At 42.2% G+C, this 23,373-nt stretch overlaps 1 protein-coding gene across 3 annotated transcripts; it reads right to left on the reverse strand.

Annotated features, from left to right (window-relative positions):
- Positions 1 to 1,176: 1,176 nt before the first annotated feature.
- LOC135489027 (protein FAM193A-like) lies at positions 1,177 to 22,521 on the reverse strand. 3 transcript variants are annotated; one of them, XM_064774096.1, is made up of 19 exons: positions 22,219 to 22,521; positions 18,502 to 18,658; positions 17,239 to 17,351; positions 16,503 to 16,603; positions 15,443 to 15,619; positions 14,731 to 14,941; positions 14,231 to 14,355; positions 13,568 to 13,715; positions 12,649 to 12,776; positions 12,383 to 12,481; positions 11,690 to 11,938; positions 10,768 to 10,966; positions 8,938 to 10,161; positions 7,797 to 7,868; positions 7,206 to 7,436; positions 5,774 to 6,910; positions 5,343 to 5,409; positions 4,808 to 4,892; positions 1,177 to 4,381 (listed from the first exon to the last, which is right to left on the reverse strand). In XM_064774096.1, the coding sequence occupies exons 1-19, from the start codon at positions 22,399 to 22,401 to the stop codon at positions 4,294 to 4,296; spliced, it is 4,794 nt and encodes a 1,597-aa protein (XP_064630166.1). In that variant the 5' UTR covers positions 22,402 to 22,521; the 3' UTR covers positions 1,177 to 4,293. The 3 variants fall into 3 exon arrangements, with proteins under 3 accessions (XP_064630166.1, XP_064630165.1, XP_064630167.1); XM_064774095.1 differs by having other exon boundaries at positions 16,503 to 16,606; XM_064774097.1 differs by lacking the exon at positions 22,219 to 22,521 and adding an exon at positions 19,623 to 19,689 and having other exon boundaries at positions 16,503 to 16,606.
- Between the last annotated feature and the right edge of the window lie 852 nt (positions 22,522 to 23,373).

The following is a 23,373-nucleotide window of genomic DNA, read 5'->3' on the forward strand; positions in this document are numbered from 1 at the left end:
GACACCCAGGAGTTTTTTCTCATTTCTGAAACAGTCAAATCAGTCCGTCAAATCTCTATGCAATGAAAATTGAAATGTCACAACTGTCTCCACCGACGTTGTCCTGTATGTCCTAGCAGACGATTTTTAAATAAATGATGTGATTGATATACCATTGGAATGAATTATTTCTTCAATGATATGAAAGTTGAAAACCCTCTGACATGTCTGAGTATAAAAATGCAGAGGCAAGACACATCATGCATGTCATGACACCCATGAGCTTTTTCTCATTTCTGAAACAGTTGCATGGTTGGAATGAATTTCCAAATCAGTCCGTCAAATCTCTATCCAAATGGAACTTTAAGACCACTCTATAATTGTGCAGTAGTGTTAAAACTGACTTTTTTGAAGTAAAGTACGTAAATCGAGAAGAAGAGGACGTTTGCTTGTTGTCCTGTACATATGTCCTAGCAGACGATTTTTAAAATCATGATGTCCCACACCCGCACTTCAGTGGCGCCGGTGTGAATAAATCTACTTGCGTGAATGGTCAATGGCTCATGACGTCATGAAATAATTGCATCACGAGGAAGGAAACAATGGGAATCATGGTAACTGTGGTTGCGGTGCGTCGTGAAAGCAGGATCGGCAAGCGCGGCCCGTATACACGTAACCATTACACTCACTACGTTGTGTGAGTTATGAGTAGGGGTCGGTAGGACATTTTGAAGGGCAGTGAGCATATATACTTGCACGCCATGCTCAGAACAGTCTTGAAACTGAAGGGCCGGTCTTGGAACTGAAGGAAAGTGGCTCCCCGAAGTTGCTTTGAAGCTACTTTCGTGCATTCGTATGCTAGCGGCAGCACTGTCTGCACCTTAGTGAAAGAGAAGGGTCGGAGAGCTTTTTTCTATGGGACATGTTTTTCATTCATTTGGTTGGTTACACTGAATTTTACCCATTGAGTGAGTTTGTGCACACTTGTGATTCAGAATATTGCGTAAATTTCATTATCTGACCAATCCCATGGTGAACTTGACACCGAAAGGCTTGTTATTCTGAAAACCTACCACTCAAGAGTAATTCATATCAAAAGAATTCCTGGCCAACCACTTTCCTCATCATCAGCAAAATATTCCAATGTAGCAAAATATTGTTTTGTAAAATAACCAGCAAAACACTGCTCTAGGCTGTTAATTTTTAATAGTGGCATACAGACTAAAATACAGGCATTAAACAGCAAACTATTCAAGTTGCAATGCAAGAACTGTACAAGAAAAACATACAAGGGGGTTCGACACAGATCAAATACCCCTTCAACACCAGCAGAGACATTCATCATTGATACACACAGACCAAAAAGATCTTGCATAGTTATATAAAAGTAATAAAAAGTTGGATCACAAAATGTATTGTGTAGAAACATAGTGCTTTCTGCGAACATTATACAGGTAATGGATGGGGGGGGGTCCGACATAAGATACTACAGCAATCAAACAAATTTTGACGTGGACATTACAATTTTTACTGCTTACAATGGGGAAATATTAATCCGGTTCAAACCAGATGGTTTGAACACCACGACAGATTCAACAGTCTAACCTCATATGATGTATGATAATACTTGGCCAAACTGGCCTGAACCCAAAAATACATGACCGTGAATAGATTACAGAGGACTACATCAAAGTATAGAGGAAATACATTCAGAGCGGACCAGTCACCCAACCTGAATGAACCCAGGCAGTTGGGGTAAAGGATTGTCCAGTGATAACGGCCCATTGCACACCTTGGGTACCAACTGTACTGCTTGGCCAGAGAAGTTCAGAAGGTGATCCTTGCACTTTTATATTAAACTTTCTTTGAACCTGAAGGACCCACAACAAGTCAGAGATGTCCAAAGTGTGATATCAATTTACATGTACATATGTAAATTGATATCACACTTTGGACATCTCTGACTTGATGCATAAGTGGTTCCAAATTGTGCATCACGCTTAGGTCCAAGTCCAAGATTGGTTCAGTTGTACACATGTACCTGCTTTCAACTTCCAGTCGGCATCAGTTTGGTCAATTTTCCCTCAAGCCCAACTTTTTACTTGGTACACTCCACAAATTTTGTGCTATACTAAAATCAACACAGTCACACAAATATTAGAACAATTTACCGCAGATCTGCTCTTAGTCACTTTCAAAAGCGGTCAACACAGAAAGCACAACTGTATTAGCAAACATCCAGAAATTCACTTTTGAACAACTCTAAATGTGTGTAATACATTTTTTATCAGCACATGATGCAAGACCTCTTGCATAGATCATTTCAAATCAAAAACTAAGTTCAACCTACAATCAATTTACAGACATAATCGGGGAGTTTGCCTCGTCAACTTTCGCTTTAGAGCACATTTGGTTATTATTCATGAGGCCATCTTCCATTTCGCTTGCCAAATTGGTCCATTACACAACAGGGCCCAGTTGTTCAAATCAAGTTTTGTCACTGATGCTGGCGTTAACTCATACTGGTGTTATGTCTAATGGACTAAACTGAAGGAGAATACGTCAAATTAACGCTAGCCTAATACCATTAGGCCCCGCGTGGTGGCGCTGAGGTGGCCGCTGACAGGGCCTAATTCGGAACAATTTTATTTTGCAATCCTTGACCAGAATTTTGGAATGGCAGTTTCTTCGGCAAAGAATAAGTTTTAGTGTTTTTACGACGCAAAAACATTTCTAACAATTAGTTTTTTATAGGAGTTGTCTGTTTCAGTCATAAATTACATGTACACAAATTTGATTATTAGTATGGACAAGCAGATTTAATTCAATAAAATATTCAATGTTTGAAAATCAACGACCAACTTCTGTTATATACGTTGTCCCTACGTATAAGCTCCCGCCAGGAGGCCAGCGTGTAACCACCAGTTCTGGGCCACTCTCTGTTATGTCAAGAGAATGGTTGAATCACTCTAAGTTAATGCCAGCGTTAGTGACATAGCTTGTATTGAAGAATCAGGCATTTACATGTACTTTAATTCAATTTAACACCAGCCGACCGTCTGTACTGATGACCGAGTCAAATCACAACAGGTTAACTTAAATCTTGGCCAAAATCTTTTGTGCGCAATGTACAAGTCTTTTTTCATCACTGTCAAGAGAACTGGCTTAAAGTAACAAATTAATGTAGGACATGGTGTCAACTCAAAATCGAACTTAAAACATAAACAAAAACATTAAATGGTCCGATTAAAGCCACGAGACATTTCTGTGTATTTGGAGTATTTTCGTTTATCTTCCTCCTAAAGGTTCATTTGACAGCAGAAATGAGAAGATCTAAAAACCTGAGCTCTCTGCAGAACTTCAAATTTTCGAAATCAGACAAAAGCTCACTGTTTTGGGGTTGGCAATAGGTACCACCGTTTTGGCTGGAACCTGAATTCAAAATCAGTTAGAATTGAAGTGAATGCTGAATTAAAACCTGGGAGGCTATTCTCTAGGAAACAGAGAACAACTTCCCAACCTTGAAATTGCCATTCATTTTGTTATGAAAGAGATTCAATGGCTTAGTTTTAGACTTCAGGTTCTAGCCAAAATGGTGGTACATGTACCTGTAGCCAACCCTTAAGAGGTATATTTTGAAGCATGATCGGCCAATATACAGTAGAACCTCCCTTAGCGGACACCTCTCTATTAAGGACACCCTCTATATTGAGGACACTTTTTTTGGTCCCGAATTGGTTGTTTCCATTCAATTTGACCTCTCTAATCAGGACACCTCTCTATTAAGGACAGCACTTGTCAGTCCCCAGTGTGTCCTCAATAGAGAGGTTCTACTATACTTATTTCAATGAGACACATGGTGTAGAACCACATGGTGTAGAACCACAGGTTGCGGATACATCAGATTTCAAGTTTGCTAGCACAGTGTCGATTTCAACTTATTGATTTATTGGTATTTAGCACATTTTATAAGTTTGTTATGAAATGTACACGAAGACCAACAGATAACTAAGCAATCATGGTTACAACAGATATGCTGGTGTCAGTATAAAATTGTCTCTTGAATACATCACAATCTAGGGTGTATTTTTGAATCATCCAAACTTGTGCTTAAATTAAAGGTGCAAAATTTTCATAGCTACTCCAAATTTTTCGGTTTGCAAACAGCTTGAAGAGATGAGAGATGAAAGACTGAATGTTTCGCACAATCTAAAGTAGGAAAGTAGCACTAGTATGACTTTTCATGATCAGACATTTCCAGAAAAATCCTTCTCGTATCCATCCATGGCTGAATGAGCCTTGTTTTTCGTACAATTACTTCTTTTTTGAGAATATGTCCTTCAAGTTGACATTGACTGGGATTTTTTCGCGTGGTCTTGCGGGCGTACTGTCCAAGCAGAACCTGAAAGAAAAATTTGAACCAAAGAATTATATTCGACTCCTGGTTCCTGGACTTACATGTAGACTAGACAGTAATGCATTACTCACCGCACTGTCAGTGCATAAAACTGCATCTTCAGCAACTACATGTATGCCAAGAGGCCACCTTCTGCACAACAATCGCCTCTCTTCAGGATTGGAATCCACAGTTTTTCAGTTTAGTTATAAAGTTACCCCACAAAAGTGATCCTCTGGACAGAGAATCTTGAGATTTTAGTAGATGTTTTGAAGATTATTCGCAAACACACAATAAGAGCAAGAAAAATTATTCCATCAAAACCAACGTAAGTACATCCATACACAAATCTGCAAACAGCAGTTTTCCCTTGGATCTTCTATTTTTAAGTAAATATTTGCCAACAGAATAAAACTACCCCACTGTGCTCACCTTTTGAATTCCTCTAGCTCTCTCTCCACTTCATCCATGTCACCATGTTCCAAATCCTTATCTTGCTTTGGTAGGAATACGTCATCTGGAAAATGAGGATGGGGACATATTGCGACATTTGCTTTTTGTCTACATGTAGCAGGCAGCTTATCCTGGCATTATTGCAGTTACCTCTCCTCAAAAGAGGCAATTCCAGACAGGATCAACCATTTTCCAGAGAGCTGAGTTCCAAGTTGTGCATGTAATGCAATGCATGAGTCCTAGTTAAAGGTGTCCCTCCTTTTGGGTCATACCCATTCACTTTCGACTGGGCCACTGGGCCACTATTGCCTTTCGACTGGGCCACTATTGACTTTCGACTGGGCCACTGGGCCACTGGGCCACTATTGACTTTCGACTGGGCCACTATTGACTTTCGACTGGGCAACTGGGCCACTAGTGCTACCTGTTAGTGTCCAATACAAACAGCCTAAAAAAATTCAACAGCTGCTTTTAGCAACGGTTTCTACAGTTAAAGGATTCTGTCTGTACTCACCAATAAAGCTGTTGTCATCTTGTCCCTTATTCTTCTTCTTTTTGTTCTTAGACCGGCGATCAGAATTCTGAAAACCGTAAATAACATACAATAATTCACCTTCAGTCTTTCTTGTGCTAGTCACCACTTCAAGGGATTTTAGATGATCCCTGAAGCACCTCTAGTCCTTGGATTCTGTAATTGTGGACAAAATGCAACAGTAAACCTGGAAAGTTTGCGTGCCATTTACTTTTGCCAAAAAGAAAATCTGATCGAAAATAATGTTACAGGGTTGCAAAACCCAAAAATAATAAATCGTCACAGAATATATTTCTTGTTTTAGAGTAATGGTCGTGTATGAGAAATATCCCCAAGTGTATGAGCGCCGTAAAAATAAAGTAACGAGAAGATGTTTTCAATTCAAATGAAAACGGGAGAGCTGTTCAACCTACCTGTTCCGGCTTGCCTTTTCCACGAGGAGACTTGGGACAATCTTCGCGAGGCGGGCTCACATTTTTCCCATCAGCGCGAGGCGACAGAGTATGGTTTGTCTGGTTGGTCAATGCGCTCCGCACGCCCTGATGAGCTGGGGCATTCGCCTTGCGATTCGTATTCACCTCAGGTTCGTTCCGCGCCGTTTTCTGACTGACAGGATGCGTAGGGCTGCCGTTCGCCGACGAATCTTTCTTATTTTTCCGTTTCGTACACTTCTGAAGGAACTCACTCAATGATCTCTCCTGATTGTTCGCAAGGTGCCCGTTTTGTGGATGCTTCCCTTCGTAATGATTCTTAACATTACGCAGATCTTCACTGACGTTTGTGGACTTTGCCTTTGGGTTCTGAAGTTGGGGCCGCTGGTAAATGACCGTCTCGTTCGCACCATCTCCACCTTTGTTATGGTGCTGATGATTCGGCGAAATGTTCTCCATGACGTGCATTTTATTCGACATAATCTCCTTCAATTGCAAATAGTCCGTGAACGTAGGACTATCTAGCATCTCATTCTTACTGGATGACTTTTCATTCACGCTCTTGCCTTTGCCTTTCTTCTTCTTTAACGAAGCCTCCTGTGACCAGGTCTCCTGTAGATTCATCAGAGCTGGTTTTACGCCAGAAAGATCCCCAACTCGAGATTCACCACCATTTTTTAGACAATTTTCCGTTACATTCACTGAATCGTCTTTGCCGGACTCACAACTTAAAGCAGTATCCACTCCATTCGAGTTATTTTTCTTCCTTATCTTTTTCGAATGACTCTGAGGTTCGGGACTGTTCTGATTCTCACGCAACTGACACTCATATTTTCTTCCGCCCATGACCATGACACAGTTCTTACTGAGCGAATGTTTTTGTTGCACGTTCTCTGTCTGTGGACCCGAGCTTTCATCCATGGGCATAACTGAGGAGTGATGGTTGTATGCTGAACATCTACTTGGCCTTTCCAAGTGTGGCGACTCTTCCGACGCTTGGCTGTTTTTACACAACGTCTCCGGAAGGTCAGCAGTGGCATTAGTACATGCTGATAGTCGCTGGCAGGGACTTAGATTTTCTTTCTTTCGTGCTTCTTCCTTCCGCTTTCTTTCCTCAAGCTGAAACACATCATGTCAGAAATGAGCATTTTTGAGGAAATGCTCCATGTATCATTTTCGACATAAACTACCAATACGTTTAATAATGAAACGCAAACCTTTTTGACCATTGGGATAAAACTTCAGCAGTCAACAACTGTCCTAAGACACGAGTGAAAATTGAGTGATTTATCTACGACTGAACCCACTCAGTTCAGACCATCATGGCACAGGGAATAGAACGCAAAGGTGGTGTGCACAACTCAAGTACCATCCCCTAAATCTATGACCGATAACCCATGGAATTAACATTTACCTTCCTCTGTTTCTGCCTGGCTCGTTTGGCTGCCTTCGAGCTCATGGCCTTCCCACTGTCCTCGCCATTAATAAACTTGATCAACTCGTCGAGACCTTTGGTTCCAATCGGTTCGTGGTTCATGGGCGATGAGGATGCAGAACAGGTGACTGGGACATGGCGGTGGATGGGCGGTGGCAGGATGTGGGTCCGATGACCCTCGCTAGAGGGAGATTCATGCTTTGTTTCATTCTGAAAATATAATGGTGAGCCGTTACAACCTTAGGTCAATACGTAGCAAGATTTGGACAAGTAGGACTAGGAGTAGTGGGACATGCTCTTATACTTCAATACCTAAAACAATATTCTAATGTGCAAAGGAAAACCCATTTATATGTTCCGTTTACTGAATTTATCTCTTGTTCTTCAGACAGCTGACAATATGGGGGTGACGGGACAGCCATCATGGATCCCAAAATTTGATGACAACACAGAATTACGACTGTTACTCATTTCTGGTATTTCAAGCTCATTCAATTGCATACAGTTAACTACTTTATCATAAACTTTTTCAGTCAATATGTCTCCAAGAACATTTAACTTAGAACCAACCTTTCGTTTGAGCCTGAGCCGTAACCTTTCTCTGATCTCCGACGAATTTCTATTCGCTGGTGCTCCAGTAGGCTGAAAGAACAGGAAGAAAGTGTAAAAAAGCTTGTTTATTATTGTGACACACGGTTACAGGAAAATTCGTCCCCGGATAATTCGTCCCCGGCAAATTCGTCCCCGCAAATTCGTCCCCGGAAAATTCGTCCCCGAGGATAATTCATCCCCGAGGATAATTCGTCCCCGGAAAATTTGTCCCCGAGGATAATTCGTCCCTGGAAAGTTCGTCCCCGAGGATAATTCGTCCCCAGAATATTTTACAAAGTTGAAAGTTTCTGACTTTACTTTCTAAGACTCTTAAGTCTTGTCGAATGGACTGTAGTAATAACTAATACTTTCGATTTTTCTCATTCAGTGTAACATCCCTCTTTACTACCATACTAGCCAGTTACCTACCCCACTTTTTTTATAGTAGGTGGAAGAAGGCAGGCGAAATATTTTATTGAAGAATGTAGAGCTTTTCTTTCATTCTGACCAGTAAAAAATACTTATTCGAAAAAAAAAATTATTTCGCCTGCCTACCTCTACCTACTATGAAAAGAGTGGAGTAGGTAACTAGCTAGTAGGGTAGTAAAGAGAGACATAATGAATGAGAAAAGTCGAAAGTAGTAAGTAGTAGTTATTACTAGAAACTAATGTCAGAAACTTTCAACTTTTGTTTAATTTTCCGGGGACGAATTATCTTCGAGGACGAATTTCCCAGGGATGAATTATGCCTTATGCAACTACACTAGGGATGTAACAGTGCCCAGCGCAAAACTGAAGTTTTTTTTTCATGTGAAAATGTCGACCTTGAATTGCCCCAACTTGCAAAATATGGCTCTAAAATGGTTATTTTTGGTCCAATTTCTAATATATACGTACAAAGTTCTACAGGAGCTGAGACATAGACCTTTTCATCTGTTTGATATGTTAACGGATTTGTACGTATGACTGATTTGCACTCACATGTCCAGTTTGTACATATGTCTGATTTGTACTTATTTCTGATTGTACTTATTTCTGATTGTACTTACATGTATTTCTGATTGTACTTATTTCTGATTGTACTTAATTTCAATTATAATCATGTCTGATTTGTACTTACACTTCCATGACCCAGCAGCTCACAGTAGCAGCAATCACAGTACTTGCCATCCTTCTGATTCGAGTTCGACGTCGAGGAACTCTGCTCCGAACAACTATCGTCTATGCTGTCGTACGTTTCCTCGTTATGACCGTCACAATCGTGGTCTGTGCAAACTGTTGAGTTACCCACGGCAACATTATTGACACTTGTAGGCATGGAAACGGAGCTTGCACACGTGCCAGTGTTTGGGTCGAGTACCGGGTTTGTCTGGTAGACACGACCCGAGAGCTGGTTGAGATTGTTACAACTTGAAAATGGGTTCGTACAACCCCTCGGAAGGCTTATGTTGGCACTATGAGCATAAGTTTTACTCATTCCTTCCTTGGCGGCATTGATGAATTTGAGTTGTAACCCATGGGTTTGTGCGAGTGCAGCTGGAGACAGGGTGGTAGTCGTTGTCTGACTGGTGCTAGCCCCAGAATAAGCATTGTTGTGATTGTGAAAGAATGGATTATGTTTTGTGCAATGGTCGCTATTTAACATTGAGGTATCCAGTGCGGTGGTCGCTGCGGACGACTGGGCCGGCCGGCAAGCAAACGTGGTCTGACTGAGAAGAGTACGATTTATGGGCGAGAGATTCTTGAAACAATCTGGGACTGATGAATCCACTGACGTCGTCGCAGTACTGGAGGTCTTCGTGACTGAGGTGGCATGGCTAGAGACAGGAACACTGACTGACATTTTCACCGACGTTTTCGGCAGCGTTTCGCTGAGGGATATATCGTTCATGAACGAACTGCCATTCAGTAACGGAGGTGGCGGCATATTGAAAAGTTCACTCGCAAATGTACCGTTATATTTTGTACCAAAAGTCTGCTTTATCGAACTTTCGAATGACGGTGACGTGTCCCATTCTCCGTAGGTATAAACATCCTGAAGTATCGAATCGGGTAAGTCCACATCAAAACTTGCATTGCGTTTCTTTTGAGATTGTAAGCGTGACTTTGGTTGTTTCATGGGGACATGAAGATCGTATAAGTGAGGATGTAGAAATGGCCGCACGTGACCGACGTGACCCGCATGAAGACTGTGTAACGTGTTTGAGCCGTGAATATGAGGATAGAGATGAAGGGCAGCAGGTCGCGGCATCGCTGGCATGTGTTGTGGTAGGGTCATCGGGACAGCCTTTCCCGTCTGCTGTGAACAAGCGTCACACTGGCACGTGTTCTCCAAGGACTTCAACTGAAATGGAACAAATCAAAACGTGATGAAAATATTTAGCAGTATAAGGTAAAGTGGTACAATTATATAGCCCCTGCGTTGATGAAAGCTGGAAGTGCGCACATCGATGCACACTGAGGCTATAATTGTACCTGCGCTATAATTGTACCAACTTACCTTACAGCTTCACTTGAAAATGACACGTTATGACATTTGAGGACAGATTTCACAAGGGTTATTAACAGTTTGCCGCCCGAGTTTGCTTTTTCTGCATTTAAATTTTTGCCGCAGTGGCAACAGAAGTTGTTTCCCGTTGTTGTGGAGTATCGTAAAGGTATGGAATTCAGCATGTCACCAAAAGTGTTATCCATAAAGAACAGCCTTCAAAGATCGCCTCCACCTCCCACAATGTTGCATACAATTGCTATAAAATCTGATTACCTGTCCGACACAACATGTACAGCACTGCACAAGTCAGATATGTAGTTCACGCCTATTTACACCAAATTCACAGAATTCCTCGCCACAAGAAAGAGCCATGCTTAGAAATAAGCGTAAAGCTTACAGGCCTTTGTGCCTTTTTTGAACAGAAACTGGTGGAGAACTGCAAATAAATTCCCAAGCTACCTGATCTGTTTGTTCCTGAGCTGAACAGTGACTGCAGTCACACTTGGGAGCAGTAGGGGCTGGCACAGGACTGCTGCTCGTACTGGTCTTCACAGAGTCTAACGCATCCTCGGACTCGAGCTCCACTCTCTTCAGGAGATGACTGGGAAAGCTGTCATCGTCAGAGTCTTCAATGTCATCAAATTCATTGTCATCAGCACTGAAATGTAGGCAAAATATGGTAAAATTCACGAACCCTGATCGGAAATAACATCATTTGATCACATTTAACTACAAATCTATTGAACAACGACATCTGTTTCGTCCACTGATGACATTTTTGGGCAGTGATTGCCAATTGTTAACTCATTCACAAAACAGATATCTAGTCTGGGGAGACTGTTCGGTTTTTTGGTCAAATCAATTTGCACACCACAAAAGCTTTTCAGGCAATGAAGGAAGAGCATAGAGCCGATTAGATCCATCTGGTACAATAATTGTACTCTCTCTTACATTCCTTCCCTAGTCCTCTCCAGAAACGTTTCTGTCAAGACCAAGAAATGAACACACTGTGCTCATTCCAGGCCAGTTGAATGTACCAAGTGGCACTGGCCAAGCCTCGAACCGACGACCTTCCAACGGGAAGGCGGCCACTTTCCACCGTGCCACTGCACTCCTTACAAGGATCAACGAGTCAACAAAACTGATGATAGGGGAGAGACAATATTCAACCTTACATGAACAGACCTCGTACGGTACACTACATGCATCTCTGCATTTTTAAAGAAAGAAGTTGCTTATCTGTTCCAAATCTCAGACGTGGTGCATCATGGATTACAAAATTCGACAGGGTTCGGAGTGCAATTTGATAGTCCCCATCCCCATATAATTCTTCAATGCAGAGAGTAAATTTTAGCTTCGAATATACTATAATAAGACTTACTCAAAGTTATCAATGGAATCTTCAAATGGCAATGCCAGACTTTTTCGGTCTATGGGACTAGGACTCGGGCTGGATGAGCCACTACTGGAGCTGGTACTGGACATGGATGGAGGGTTGACGTCGATCACGTACCGCGACGGATCATGCGTGAACATCGGCTGATGAGACAACGTCATGTTTTCTGTCATCTCGGGCGTCAAGATGCCACACGTTATCATGTGAGATATTGTGCACTCATCACAAGGACATCTGCAAGAGAGAGAAAATGAGGTCACTTTAACAATTTTCAAAATTCACTCACTGGAAACACACGCCATGCATGCCCACCCCGACTGTTTAGAACAGATCGGGCCGACAGGTTTAAAACTTGGGTCAAAATTTTCTTTGTGATGTAGATGAAAGTGTTTTATCGCATAACGATTCAGTTCTTGGGCAAAAATAGAAAAGGCATTGGCATAACTTGAACTAATGGATGACAAATGTTGTCAAGAAGGTTTCTGATAAGTTTTGTAGCTCACTTGAACGACCCTTCTGGTTGTTCTCTTTTTAATGCTATTTTTCTCTCCGCTTTAATACTCGGACCCAGAGGGCGAGCGTTATTTTACTAGGCCCTACTGGGTATGAAAATCAAGGCGCAAGAACTGATGGCCTTAAGCACAGCGCTGGTAATTAAACACACTATTTCCCACTCACCTTTTCCGGTTGCAGTTGGGGCAGTGACAATCTTCGGATGCTTGCTTGGCTGTTCCCTGGAGGAGATGTCTCATCGTTTCTGTAAACTTGGCCTCGAGACTGAAAAAAGAAGAAATATCAGATAGATATATCGGAGGTGTGACAGTGCCCAGGGCAAAACAAAAATGAAAAAAAATTTCGTCTTTGCAAATAAATCCGAAGGTATTTTCCTAAAACAGGACTGTCATCCACACAGAGCATCATTGGAATAATATAACATCACTCACCTTGGCGTTTTGGAAGTAGAATTACAGGAAACCTTTGTACTTTTCAACACTTGCTGTTCAATAAGTTTTTGTGCTTTGAAGAATTCCCAGTCATCTTTTAACATTTTCTGTCTAGCTTTGAGGGCAGCCTGCAATAGAGATTGAATTTTTCATATCCTTCATCAGATTGCCAAAACCCAAACGATTCACTTTAAGAACATATCTCGCCTCACTTTGCTGTTCTTGAAACCCGAATAAACATGAATTTGCTTTTGCCAGAGATCACTCCTCAACACTTGGAAATGACTTGACACAGTATTCTTCTTCAAGTTTCAGAACAACTCAATTACCAAGTTACCGTATTTTGCTGCGTATAAGGCGCAGCTTTTTGACCCAAGAAAGCCCTAAAATCGGGGGGTGCGCGTTATACGAAGGTGCGTGTTATCTATGGCCTAGCCCTAGGAAGCCACCGAATGATCACAAGATTTTTTCCATCAACTCATTTCTTTTGACGGCTTTTTTGGCTCGCAACCAAGTCGGCGCATTTTATATTTTTGCACGAAAGAAAAATCGGGAATATCGATGCACTTTGCATCGTTCACCGATGCTAACTCGCCTGTTCTGTACGCAATACATATTAGTATCCTCATTATCATTTCAGTTACTTCTATAAATGTTTTTGAGGGTCCTTAGCGGCAATATTCAGAGCGTAGATGCGAGATAAATCCAAATCGATAAATCAGCTGATCGTGTGCCGCCATGATTTAACATCAAAGCGAGGCTTTTACGAAGGAAAGATAGGCAGGGGGCATCTCAGTAGTATGTAAAATGTACTGCGTGTTATACGTAGGTGCGCCTTATGTCTGGATTTTGTCTACGGACTCAATGGGTGCGCTTTATACCCCGGTGCGTTTTATACGCAGCAAAATACGGTAATTACCTGCTCGTCATTGTACTCGTCAATAAGTTGCTGACAGTCCCTCCAAACAACCGATATCACAGACATTTCATCATCAAACTTAAGATAGCGTTGTAGACATGAACGGTATGTGTCGTCGTGGTATGCCTCCCTACTTCCAGCACCAAGCCTGAAATACCAAACAAGGCATCTCTCAAAACCAAAACCGAGGCCCAAACTCAAAAAGGTACTGTGCGGCAGCAAGGCAGAAAAACACCCCCTGGCGGTCGTCTGGTGTCCACCTGTTCAGCCTGATGCCCGAACAAGTTGCTTCTAGTAGTATAAAAACCATGCGGAAGGAACATGTTTACAATGCAATACAGTTAAGTTAAAAACTAAAGTCGGCTGGGTTGTTGTCTCAGATGCAAACGGCTCATCCGGCCAGAGCTAATCCCAGTTTCCCTAACATTAATCGATGGAAGACTATTGCAGGTTAACTCCCCACGCAAGCCTGGTACCAATTTACTCCTTGGTGGAGAGAAGCAAGTAGGGTAAAGTGCCCCAGGACACAAAGATGAAACAGTGCCGATTCGTCCAAGTGTCGAAGCCTACGACCTCCTGGTTGTAAGCCAGGCGCTTGAACCACTCTGCCACTGACCCCCAAATTTAGTACAGATGCGGCGGCATATTTCCTGATGAACTCACCGAAGCTGTGCCATGAGCATTGGTAGACTGCTCTGTACGAGAGAATCTGTATAGACAATATTTTGGAATAGATGTTTGTTGTGCAATTCCCACGTTAGGTTAAATCGCTTCAGATGTTCCTGTTCCTGCAAGAAAACCATGGACAAATACTCAAACAACAACAAAACCTCTTAACATGTCAAACTTCCTTAGTGCTGCATCCTGCCATTTCTAGACAATGCCCTTTTCCGCCTTTTCAGATTTCCGGCTGGAACAGGAGGCCAACCTCAACAAAAGGTCATGACGCAGTGCGCCTGTAAAAGGAAAGGCCCTGTTTCCATAAGGGTTCTGATCAGTTTAGAGCTGTCTATAACATCTCACGATATCCTAACTGAACAGCAGTGGATGGAAGTTGACCTTACTCCTAATATTGCTAAATTCCTTACATCAATTAATCGAAAAACATGATGTCATCTTTGAGTACAGTGAACAAGCCTTTGTGATCACTTTACTCCACTTACCAGCTCAGAAAGAAACGAAGCCAGTATTTTAGCAGCGGATGATAATGACGAATACTCTTCCAACATCAATGCGACGAACGCCTTAGCTTGGGGCGGAGTCTTGTGGCCCGAGGTCAACTGCTTGAACAGTTTCACTTTGGTTTCTATCACGTACTCCCGGCCCTGAGATTCCAATCGTTGAAATAACTGGTGTGCATCTCGTGTGCATAGTCTGAAATACCAAATCATACATTTCATGAACAATTTGTTGACAAGTTGACAAATTGTCACATGAGGTTACTTCCTTTTTCAAAGTTATGATGACAGAACGTGGCTGGATAACATCAAAGAGTGGACCGGCCTCACAACACCTCAACTTATCCGGAAGGCCGAAAACAGATCTAATTGGGAATGCATCACCACTGCCAGCTGCCCTAGTGCCCCTACGACCTTAGGTCATGGGTTTTAGTAGCAGTAGTAGTAGATGACCGAAATGAAGAAAAGGGCTAACTCAATCTGTTTTATGGGAGAAACTAACCGGTAATGTTCAAAAAGGCCACTGACTTGAGGAAATGTACATTGGGAATTTCAATCATAGGAACATGTGTTTTATAGTGTACATGCTCAGTGATCTAATTCACAGAGAGCTCTTGCCAGCTGTACATGTAGTATGACATGTATGAGACCAGGCCAGAATTCTCTCTTCAGCCATTCAGTGTCACTCTGCACTCACCTGTGTACGAATTCTTTCATTTTTTCAATGTCCACCTTACAAGCTTTAGAAGTGACGTCCTGATCATCTGTTTTCTTGGTCCCTGCATTACGGTAAATGGATCGAACACCTTGGCGAAGGTCGACCCAACACTGCTGCAATTGCTGCGTCTCTTTTTCATGCTCTGCTTGAATTTGTCTGGAAAACAAAGCAACAAAAATAGCCAAAGTGTTCATCAGTTTGAACATGATGTTGGTGTTGCTGTAGGGATGCGAGACCAGTGGTAAGAATTTTTAGAAAGCATGTTTAGTTTCTAACATCATGCTGACATGTCATATACAGTAGAACCTCTCTATTGAGGACACCCTCGGGATTGACAAGTGCTGTCCTTAAAAGAGAGGTGTCCTGATTAGAGAGGTCAAATTGAATGGAAACAACCAATTTGGGACCAGAACTAGTGTCCTTAATAGAGAGGTTGTCCTTAGTAGAGAGGTGTCCGCTAAGGGAGGTTCTACTGTATTGGGACGAGTTTAGGTATCACGGACCAGATGACTAATTAGTCCAGTAAATTTAGACCATAAGGAGCTGGTGTGCGTAAGCGATCGATCCAGTCATGTTCTGTGATCAATCTCTTTTGCAGGGCTTCCTGAGAGTTCGGAGCCGGAGGAAGATGGATGAAGGCCAGCACATTTGCTTTGATGTCATCCAGATCCTTGTGTCCCGGGGTGTTGAAGTGTCTACCCACAGTCATGACAGTGTCATCTTGATTGTTTTTTTGTGATGTTTCTGAAGTGCTCGCAAAGTCGTGCACAGTAATTTCTTTTGGTTTGATCCACATACTGTGGTCCACATGTCCCCACTCTGGGACGCGGAGAGGCTGGCCACATGGCCATATGGCGCATCAACGGAGACAAAGCTCTGGAGGAACAAGAGACAACAGTCTGGTTTATGAGAGACATAGGCCTGGTTCGGTATGTAGTATAGCCATAAAAAGAAAATTGAAAAGAACAGGAAGAGAGGAAACAATGAAAATCCTCAAAAAATAGGAAATGTCTCATGTTATGGAATGTTGGACAATTACCTTCTTTCAGTACAAGCCTGACACGTGCACATATTTCCCTCAGGAGTGGTTGGTTCCAAGTTGGACAGATCATCAGGAAGACTGGGTGGCTCCATATCAGACTGCTGAAATTGAATTGAGATATCTTTTAACACTCAATCAAGTAAGCGGACGAGAATGGCGGTGCTTGCATCAATATCGGCATCTGCTATCCACATTCTATTCTTTATTCCCAGGCTGGACTCAGCAGGCATAGTTCAGACACAACTCACTTTATACCCGTGTTTCATGCTTGGTAATCACTCTGTCTTCAACCTTCACCTCAGATGACGGGCTTTCAAACGAAATGTTATGCAGTCATAGTTACCTGCAGCACAATGTCCGTTTAATGATTTTTGAAGTGTTTTTTTCAGATGCACAGCTCCCACTTCCTCAAGATGGCTCCTTTTTTTATTTTTGTTTTGCTCACCCTATATTACGCCATCCAACATCTATTCTCTATTCTTGGTGCTGGTGCTCCCTGCAGCACCAAGATATTTTTACACAAACAGCCCCTCCGATTGTATTTAAAGAAGCTCTTAGGTGGTCTTATGACATTACATAAGTTGACGTTACATAAGTTTATACGGTTGACATGGTGGTATTTTAATACCGACGTGTACCTGCCAAATTCATGTAGGATGGTGCACGACAGGATCATAGTGAATTAACTGTAGGAACCACTATTTCTTCAATAGTCGTCTTTATATGGACTTACTCTTGATTCAGAAATGGCTCTCTTTTCATCATCTTCGGCTTTCTTCCGACAAGCAGCACACACCCAAAGTGGATGCTGCGACACGATGCCCAAACTGGAAGAATTCTCATCATCTGCAAATGGTGGAGACGTTGATTTGAAACATCAAGAGAAATCTTGTTAAAGGGGGACTAGAGGTAGGAACGGCAGGGTTCAATGGCCATGTAGAATTAGCGGAATAAGCGGATTCTGTACAAAATATGATAAAATTTCATACAAAATGGAACTTAATGAATTCATTAAGTTTTAATTTGTTCGATACGCCACAAAGATTATTTGAAAATCGATTTTTACAGCCGTTAAGCCATGACTCGCAATGAGGGCATGAAAACTGGTCTGTAGGGACAGTTTAGTTCAGTCGGTAGCCGTGCGCAGCGCTGTATTACAGCACCTCCTTTCGTCTTCAGAGTTCAGACATGGCGACGATCATTGCGACAAATACTGGCTTTTCCAGGTGATTGAAGCCCAGAATCCGCTCGTTCCGCTTAATCCGCTAATTCTACATGGCCAGGTTCAATTGGCCAACTGCGGGTGACTAATATGCACAGTAAGGGCACTGGGTCATGATAGATTCAGTACTAAATATATTCACTGTACGGGGGTGAATAGTTCTGTGCGTAATGGGAGAGACCCCTATTGGCGACTTTTGTGTAACTTTATCTTGCCTACCTAGCAACTACCTACATGACCTATAGTGTCCCTTTAATAGAAGTTTTAATGTACATTCGGAGGAAACCGTGCTTAAGATTGCGGCCAATATTGAAATCATGATTATCACACCTACGCAGCATTTGACAAGAGATTGATTGATGTGACCTCTAAGTAATAAGTAAAACTAAATTTAGTAAGGTGCTGTTTTCACTTATCATAAATGTTTAAGAGAGCCCCCCACTCTTGTATGTCTATACCGGTAGGTATTAAAGTGGCTCCCACATAGGTAAGTTTTTAGGGTCTTTCGGAAATTGCCGAGAGTGTCCATCTGGAATATACTATGGTGAAGACTATTCCAGAGTACGAGAGCTGCGAGCCCAAACGCCTTTGCACCAAAGCTCATGCTCTTGAACCTAGGTGTGGAGTGAAGGATCTTTTCAGTAGACCAAAGATCACGTGTTGAAGTTGTATGTCGGTATCAGTTCCGTAAGGTATGCTCTAACACTACAGTTTACATGGTTTATAATGTATTATACGGAGGTTTTGGGACTTGTATTGTTTTTTAAAGCTTACCGTCAGCAGACACTTGCGGCGAGCTTGTCCTCTCACACATGCATAACAGACATCTCTCTCCGACCAAGTATGGATTTGATCCATTCAATAAAGCAGGCCCTTCTCCATCATCTTGGTCATCATCTGCGTCCATCACACGCTCAATCACCTCCAAATCCTGCAAAAGAAATGAACGACAAGACGTGTTAAAATCAAGTACCAATGTTGAGGCTTGAGAGTACACGTACATTGTACATTTCACTTGGCCGTTTCAATTCTGGAGAAGAAGAGGTTTATCAAAGGTTGATAAAGGTTTTACTGCGGAAAGGTGATAAAAAGTAATGTGAAGCCAAAATGACCTGGTAAACATGCAGTTGAAGTATTACTGGAGGGGAGGCAGGGAGGGGAATATCTTTTTCACTGAGATATTTTCGTTCATCATCCCTGCCTTGACTACCCATGCCACCATATTATAAGGGCTATCATCTAGGGCAGACTAGACCCACAGCCACGCTACAACAAGTAGCCTGTAGGTACGTTCTGGAGTACGAGGTATTCATTTACACGCTATTATAAGAAAACATTTGAATTTCTACTTTAGCCGAGCACTTTCCAAATAGGCCTATGCCAACTAACTGAACACACTTTGTGCTAATACACATGATACATTCACTCAACTCACAGGCATACACATGTAGTCAATGTGCATGTATCACTCTGTTTATGAAAGTATCATATGTATTTTTAGCCCTGGTATGTGAGGGGGCATCTCAAAGGTTAGAATAACATAATTCTGAGGTGACCGGAATGACTGCCGTTTACCACTTGAGTGGCGCAAAGGCGGTCAGGCAACAAAATTTTAAGAAAGTGTCAAGTCCCTTGCAACAACGTTAGATAAGTTGATAATTTTGGGAATTATGTCACAAGAACTCATAATTCTCAAATTTAATCACTGCATCACTGCTTCTCAATGATGAACTGCCATGGGGTGTAAACAACACGTCCATGTCCCATGTACAGCAACAGCAACCAGGCCTACGTGTACATAGTCCTTCAATACCCATTGAAAACTAGTCCATCCCACTGTAGTGTAATACATGGGAGTATTCATACTAATAGCAATTAATTGGGAATAGGCCTACCTGCAAAAGGGTATCCACATGTAGAAATAGGTCCATAATCGTGAAGTATTCAAGTGTAGTGAGCTCCCCCAAAAGAATGCTACATAGTCCACAAAATTTCTACCATCTGGTTAGCACAGCATAGCATAGCTAAGCAATTGGTAGTGCAACTACATGCGAGACCGATTCCACAGCGCAGGCTGTTACCTGAACTATACTTAGCACTGTTCAGGTAACATATCATCAGAACTGGAGAGACCAACTGCTTATCAACCGCACAATCATGCAATATTGTTTGTTGTGTGGAGAGTATTCCAAAACTGGAACATTTCTTCAAGGTGTTGAGTGATTCATTCATTCATTGAACATGTTCAAGGGCCTCCACTTGTACACCTGGCACGATTTACAACGTTAAAGTAGGAACATGTATGTCAGTAGGACCTCCCATAGTGGACACCTCTCTATCAAGGACAACCTCTCTATCAAGGACAACCTCTCTATAAAAGGACACTAGTTTTGGTCCAAAATTGTTGTTTTCATTCAATTTGACAATCTTATCAGGTCACCTCTCTATTGAGGCCAGCACTTGCCAGTCCCAAGGGTGTCCTTAATAGAGAGGTTCAACTGTATTTAGTATGTTGTAAGTGATATGGCCTTATTGTTATTATTATTAATGATATTATATGCACATACTTTTAACATGTAATTATCTACAACATTTTGTAATTGACCTTGACCTAACAATTCAACTCTTGGGACCCATTTCTACAATTCTAACTTGGTCATTTTTTTTCTTCTCTACGACAGCGAGACAAATGCAACAATTTTAAACTGCTTAACCGATTTGTCAAGGGCCAAGTGATTTTACCATCTTTACCTTACAACTCTCAAGTCTCAAAGCTGAATGAAAGCCGAATATGACAGACAAGCAAGAGTACAACTGTTTAAACTGGACAACGCTCACAAAGCCAAAGTCGGCTCATTTCACCATAGACTAATAACATGATAATAAATTCCAAGTTTGCTGGAAAAATTTCGGATCTGTTTACTTGCCCTGGCATAGACACTCCTTCAGTCTCAAGCGACAAACCCTCAAATTTGAGGGGCTGTCAAAGAAGAAGAAGAAGAAGAAGAAGTTGGCTAGCACACAATGTAAATGATGGCGAGTAGTTGGTGGTGGGGAGAGGGGGGATATTAGGGAGCTCTTCGTTAATAGGGCTGGTGAGCGAGAAGACTCGGGTAGTGGTGGTGGTGGTGGGGGGTATATAGTTAGGATGATGCCATCATGGCAGCTGACTAGCACACAATGTCAATGATGATGGGGGGGGGGGTATAATCATATACTAAAAGACCAACAAAGATGAAAGTCAATAGGATGTGATACATCAACACCAAATATTGATATCATTTGCAAATATCAATATTGCAAGAATTTTTTTGGTATAAATCATAATTATGATTGATTGAGTTGGGGACGGGTCGAGTCTGCCTGAATTCATTCCCAAGGCCAAATCCCACACCACCACCTCCCTCAGCTGCTGGTGCAGCAGGAACAAACCAAGAACAAAGTGGGCAGACAAGGACATTTCGTCTGCTTTTTACGTGTATTTTTTATGTATCACTATCACGTCCTAATGACTTTCATCTTTGTAGGTGTTAGTATTTGATTGATGATATCATGGGGCCCATCGCAGTTGGACAGACCGGTATACAAGCGGTCCGAGTTGGTGGCCCGAGATGGGGATGGGCCGAGTTGGTCATACAGCTTGGGGAATGGGATTGGGAATAGGTCCCGATCGAGATCTCGAGTGTTCGAGAATGTTCAGTACCAGTTCACCATTCTTGGTTCGAGGATGGGGAGTCTAACAGACACCCTGCGAAAATAACTTTCGGCCATTTTGAAACGACCCTTTTCACAGGCAACGTTTGTTTACCATGACATAAAAGTTAAAATGTACTAGTTATTCAAGAAATTTACTTCCAGTTGTCCATCTCCATGCCTTTCAATGTTCATGATATTTTGAATGCTTTTGGTGACGTTTTGATTTGAAAACATGACTTTTATGTCATGGTAAACTCATGTTGCCCGTGAACTGAAAAGCAATTGATGTTATGGTTTAAGGGCATGCACTGTGTTTGGTAAAGCCTGTGTTTATTACACACTCGATACGAAAACGTTTTTCTGGAGTAGGCTAATGGCTGGTGATGAGAGAGTCAAGACAGTAAAAGATAGCTTCTTAATTTGAAGTATTTTTTTCTTTTATTGTCTTAAGTTTTAAGACTATACTATACACCTAAGAAGAGCCTACATTTGTTCGCGTCTGCGACAACCAACACTTGCACTTAGGCAGCAAGCTGCATGGAGATCAGTGCGAGTAGCCTATGGACAGTGGCTTAACTGCAGAATAGCCGGTACAGTAGTAGCTCTGTACATTATGTACACTCTGTCCCTCTGTACATGTTGTACACATTCCTATCATTTAGCACAGTGTCCCGGGTATTCTGCAGACAGTTGCTCCAGTCGGAGTGCATGTGCAAGGAATATTTTGCAAGGTTGTTCTACTCAGTCAAAGTCAAGCCACCGGCATGACGCCATTTACGGTGGTGTACTGTATACCTTCTGATTAGTTCCTGTAGCAGGTTTAGCCGGCGATGTTACCAATCTTTTTAGGACATCATCCGCCGAATTTTGCTCATCATCACCATGTTGTTGCTGCGGTGCCGCAGCGGCGTTTCCAACAACGAGTTTATTTTTCTTATTTTTCCTCTTTTTGGACCGTTTACCCTCAACGGAACTCATCGTTCACTTAGGATACTATCTACTCTTACGTCTACTCAAATATCGAGTTATATGCTAGAGTAATTTCTCCGTAAACAGGAGAATATTTCCAGTGTTATTTAGAAATAATGTTTGGAAACAGACACCACGATCCAATATGGCGGACGAATGACATATATTTCCCACAATTCACCGTCCGTACCTGCACCCGCTAGACGTCAGCACTAGGCTACACACAACTAATAGATTTTAAGCCATTTTCCTTTTAACGTTTTGGCCCATAAGTTTAAAAAATCTCAACTGGACATAATCTTTCCAGGGCTCAGAGAACTCATCAAGAGGATTGATTTTTGTCATATCAGGACCCATCCCGAGATACAGGTTTTTGATACTCCTACATCGTATACAAATTTCGGACCATTTCGTTCCAAATATCGAGAGGCGGAGTAGGCCTATATCTAAATTGGTATCAGGACACTTCCCCCTGGACATTTGCCCCCCCGGACTTCTGCCCCCGGACATCTGCCCCCCTAGGACATCTGCCCCCCTAGGACATCTGCCCCCCGGATTTTTGCCCCCCGGACATTAGCCCCCCTAGGACTTCTGCCCCCCTAGGACATCTGCCCCCCGGACATTTGCCCCTCGGACATTAGCCTCCATAGGATTTCTGAATACATTGTTTCTTTTCTATTTATAGTAATGATAATTCTATATATAGTAACGTCGCGGAATGCTATTCCGATGCTTGTGACGCGATAGGCTTGCGTAGCTAAGCCCGAATAAAAAAAAAGTTAGCGTCCCCTTCCTTCATTCTTACATTTGATCTATGGATTGCCCTGGAGTAATGCACAGTATGCTCTTAAATCTATTAATACAGGCCAGAGCTGATCATCCTGCTACTCTTGGACTGACCGACTCATCTAAGTTCTCTTTGACTGTCTCCGGTGGTAAATATCCTAGGGGGGCAGAAGTCCTATGGGGGCAGATGTCCGG

The sequence above is a fragment of the Lineus longissimus genome, chromosome 6 (genome assembly GCF_910592395.1).
Source record: "Lineus longissimus chromosome 6, tnLinLong1.2, whole genome shotgun sequence".
NCBI lineage: Eukaryota > Metazoa > Nemertea > Pilidiophora > Heteronemertea > Lineidae > Lineus > Lineus longissimus.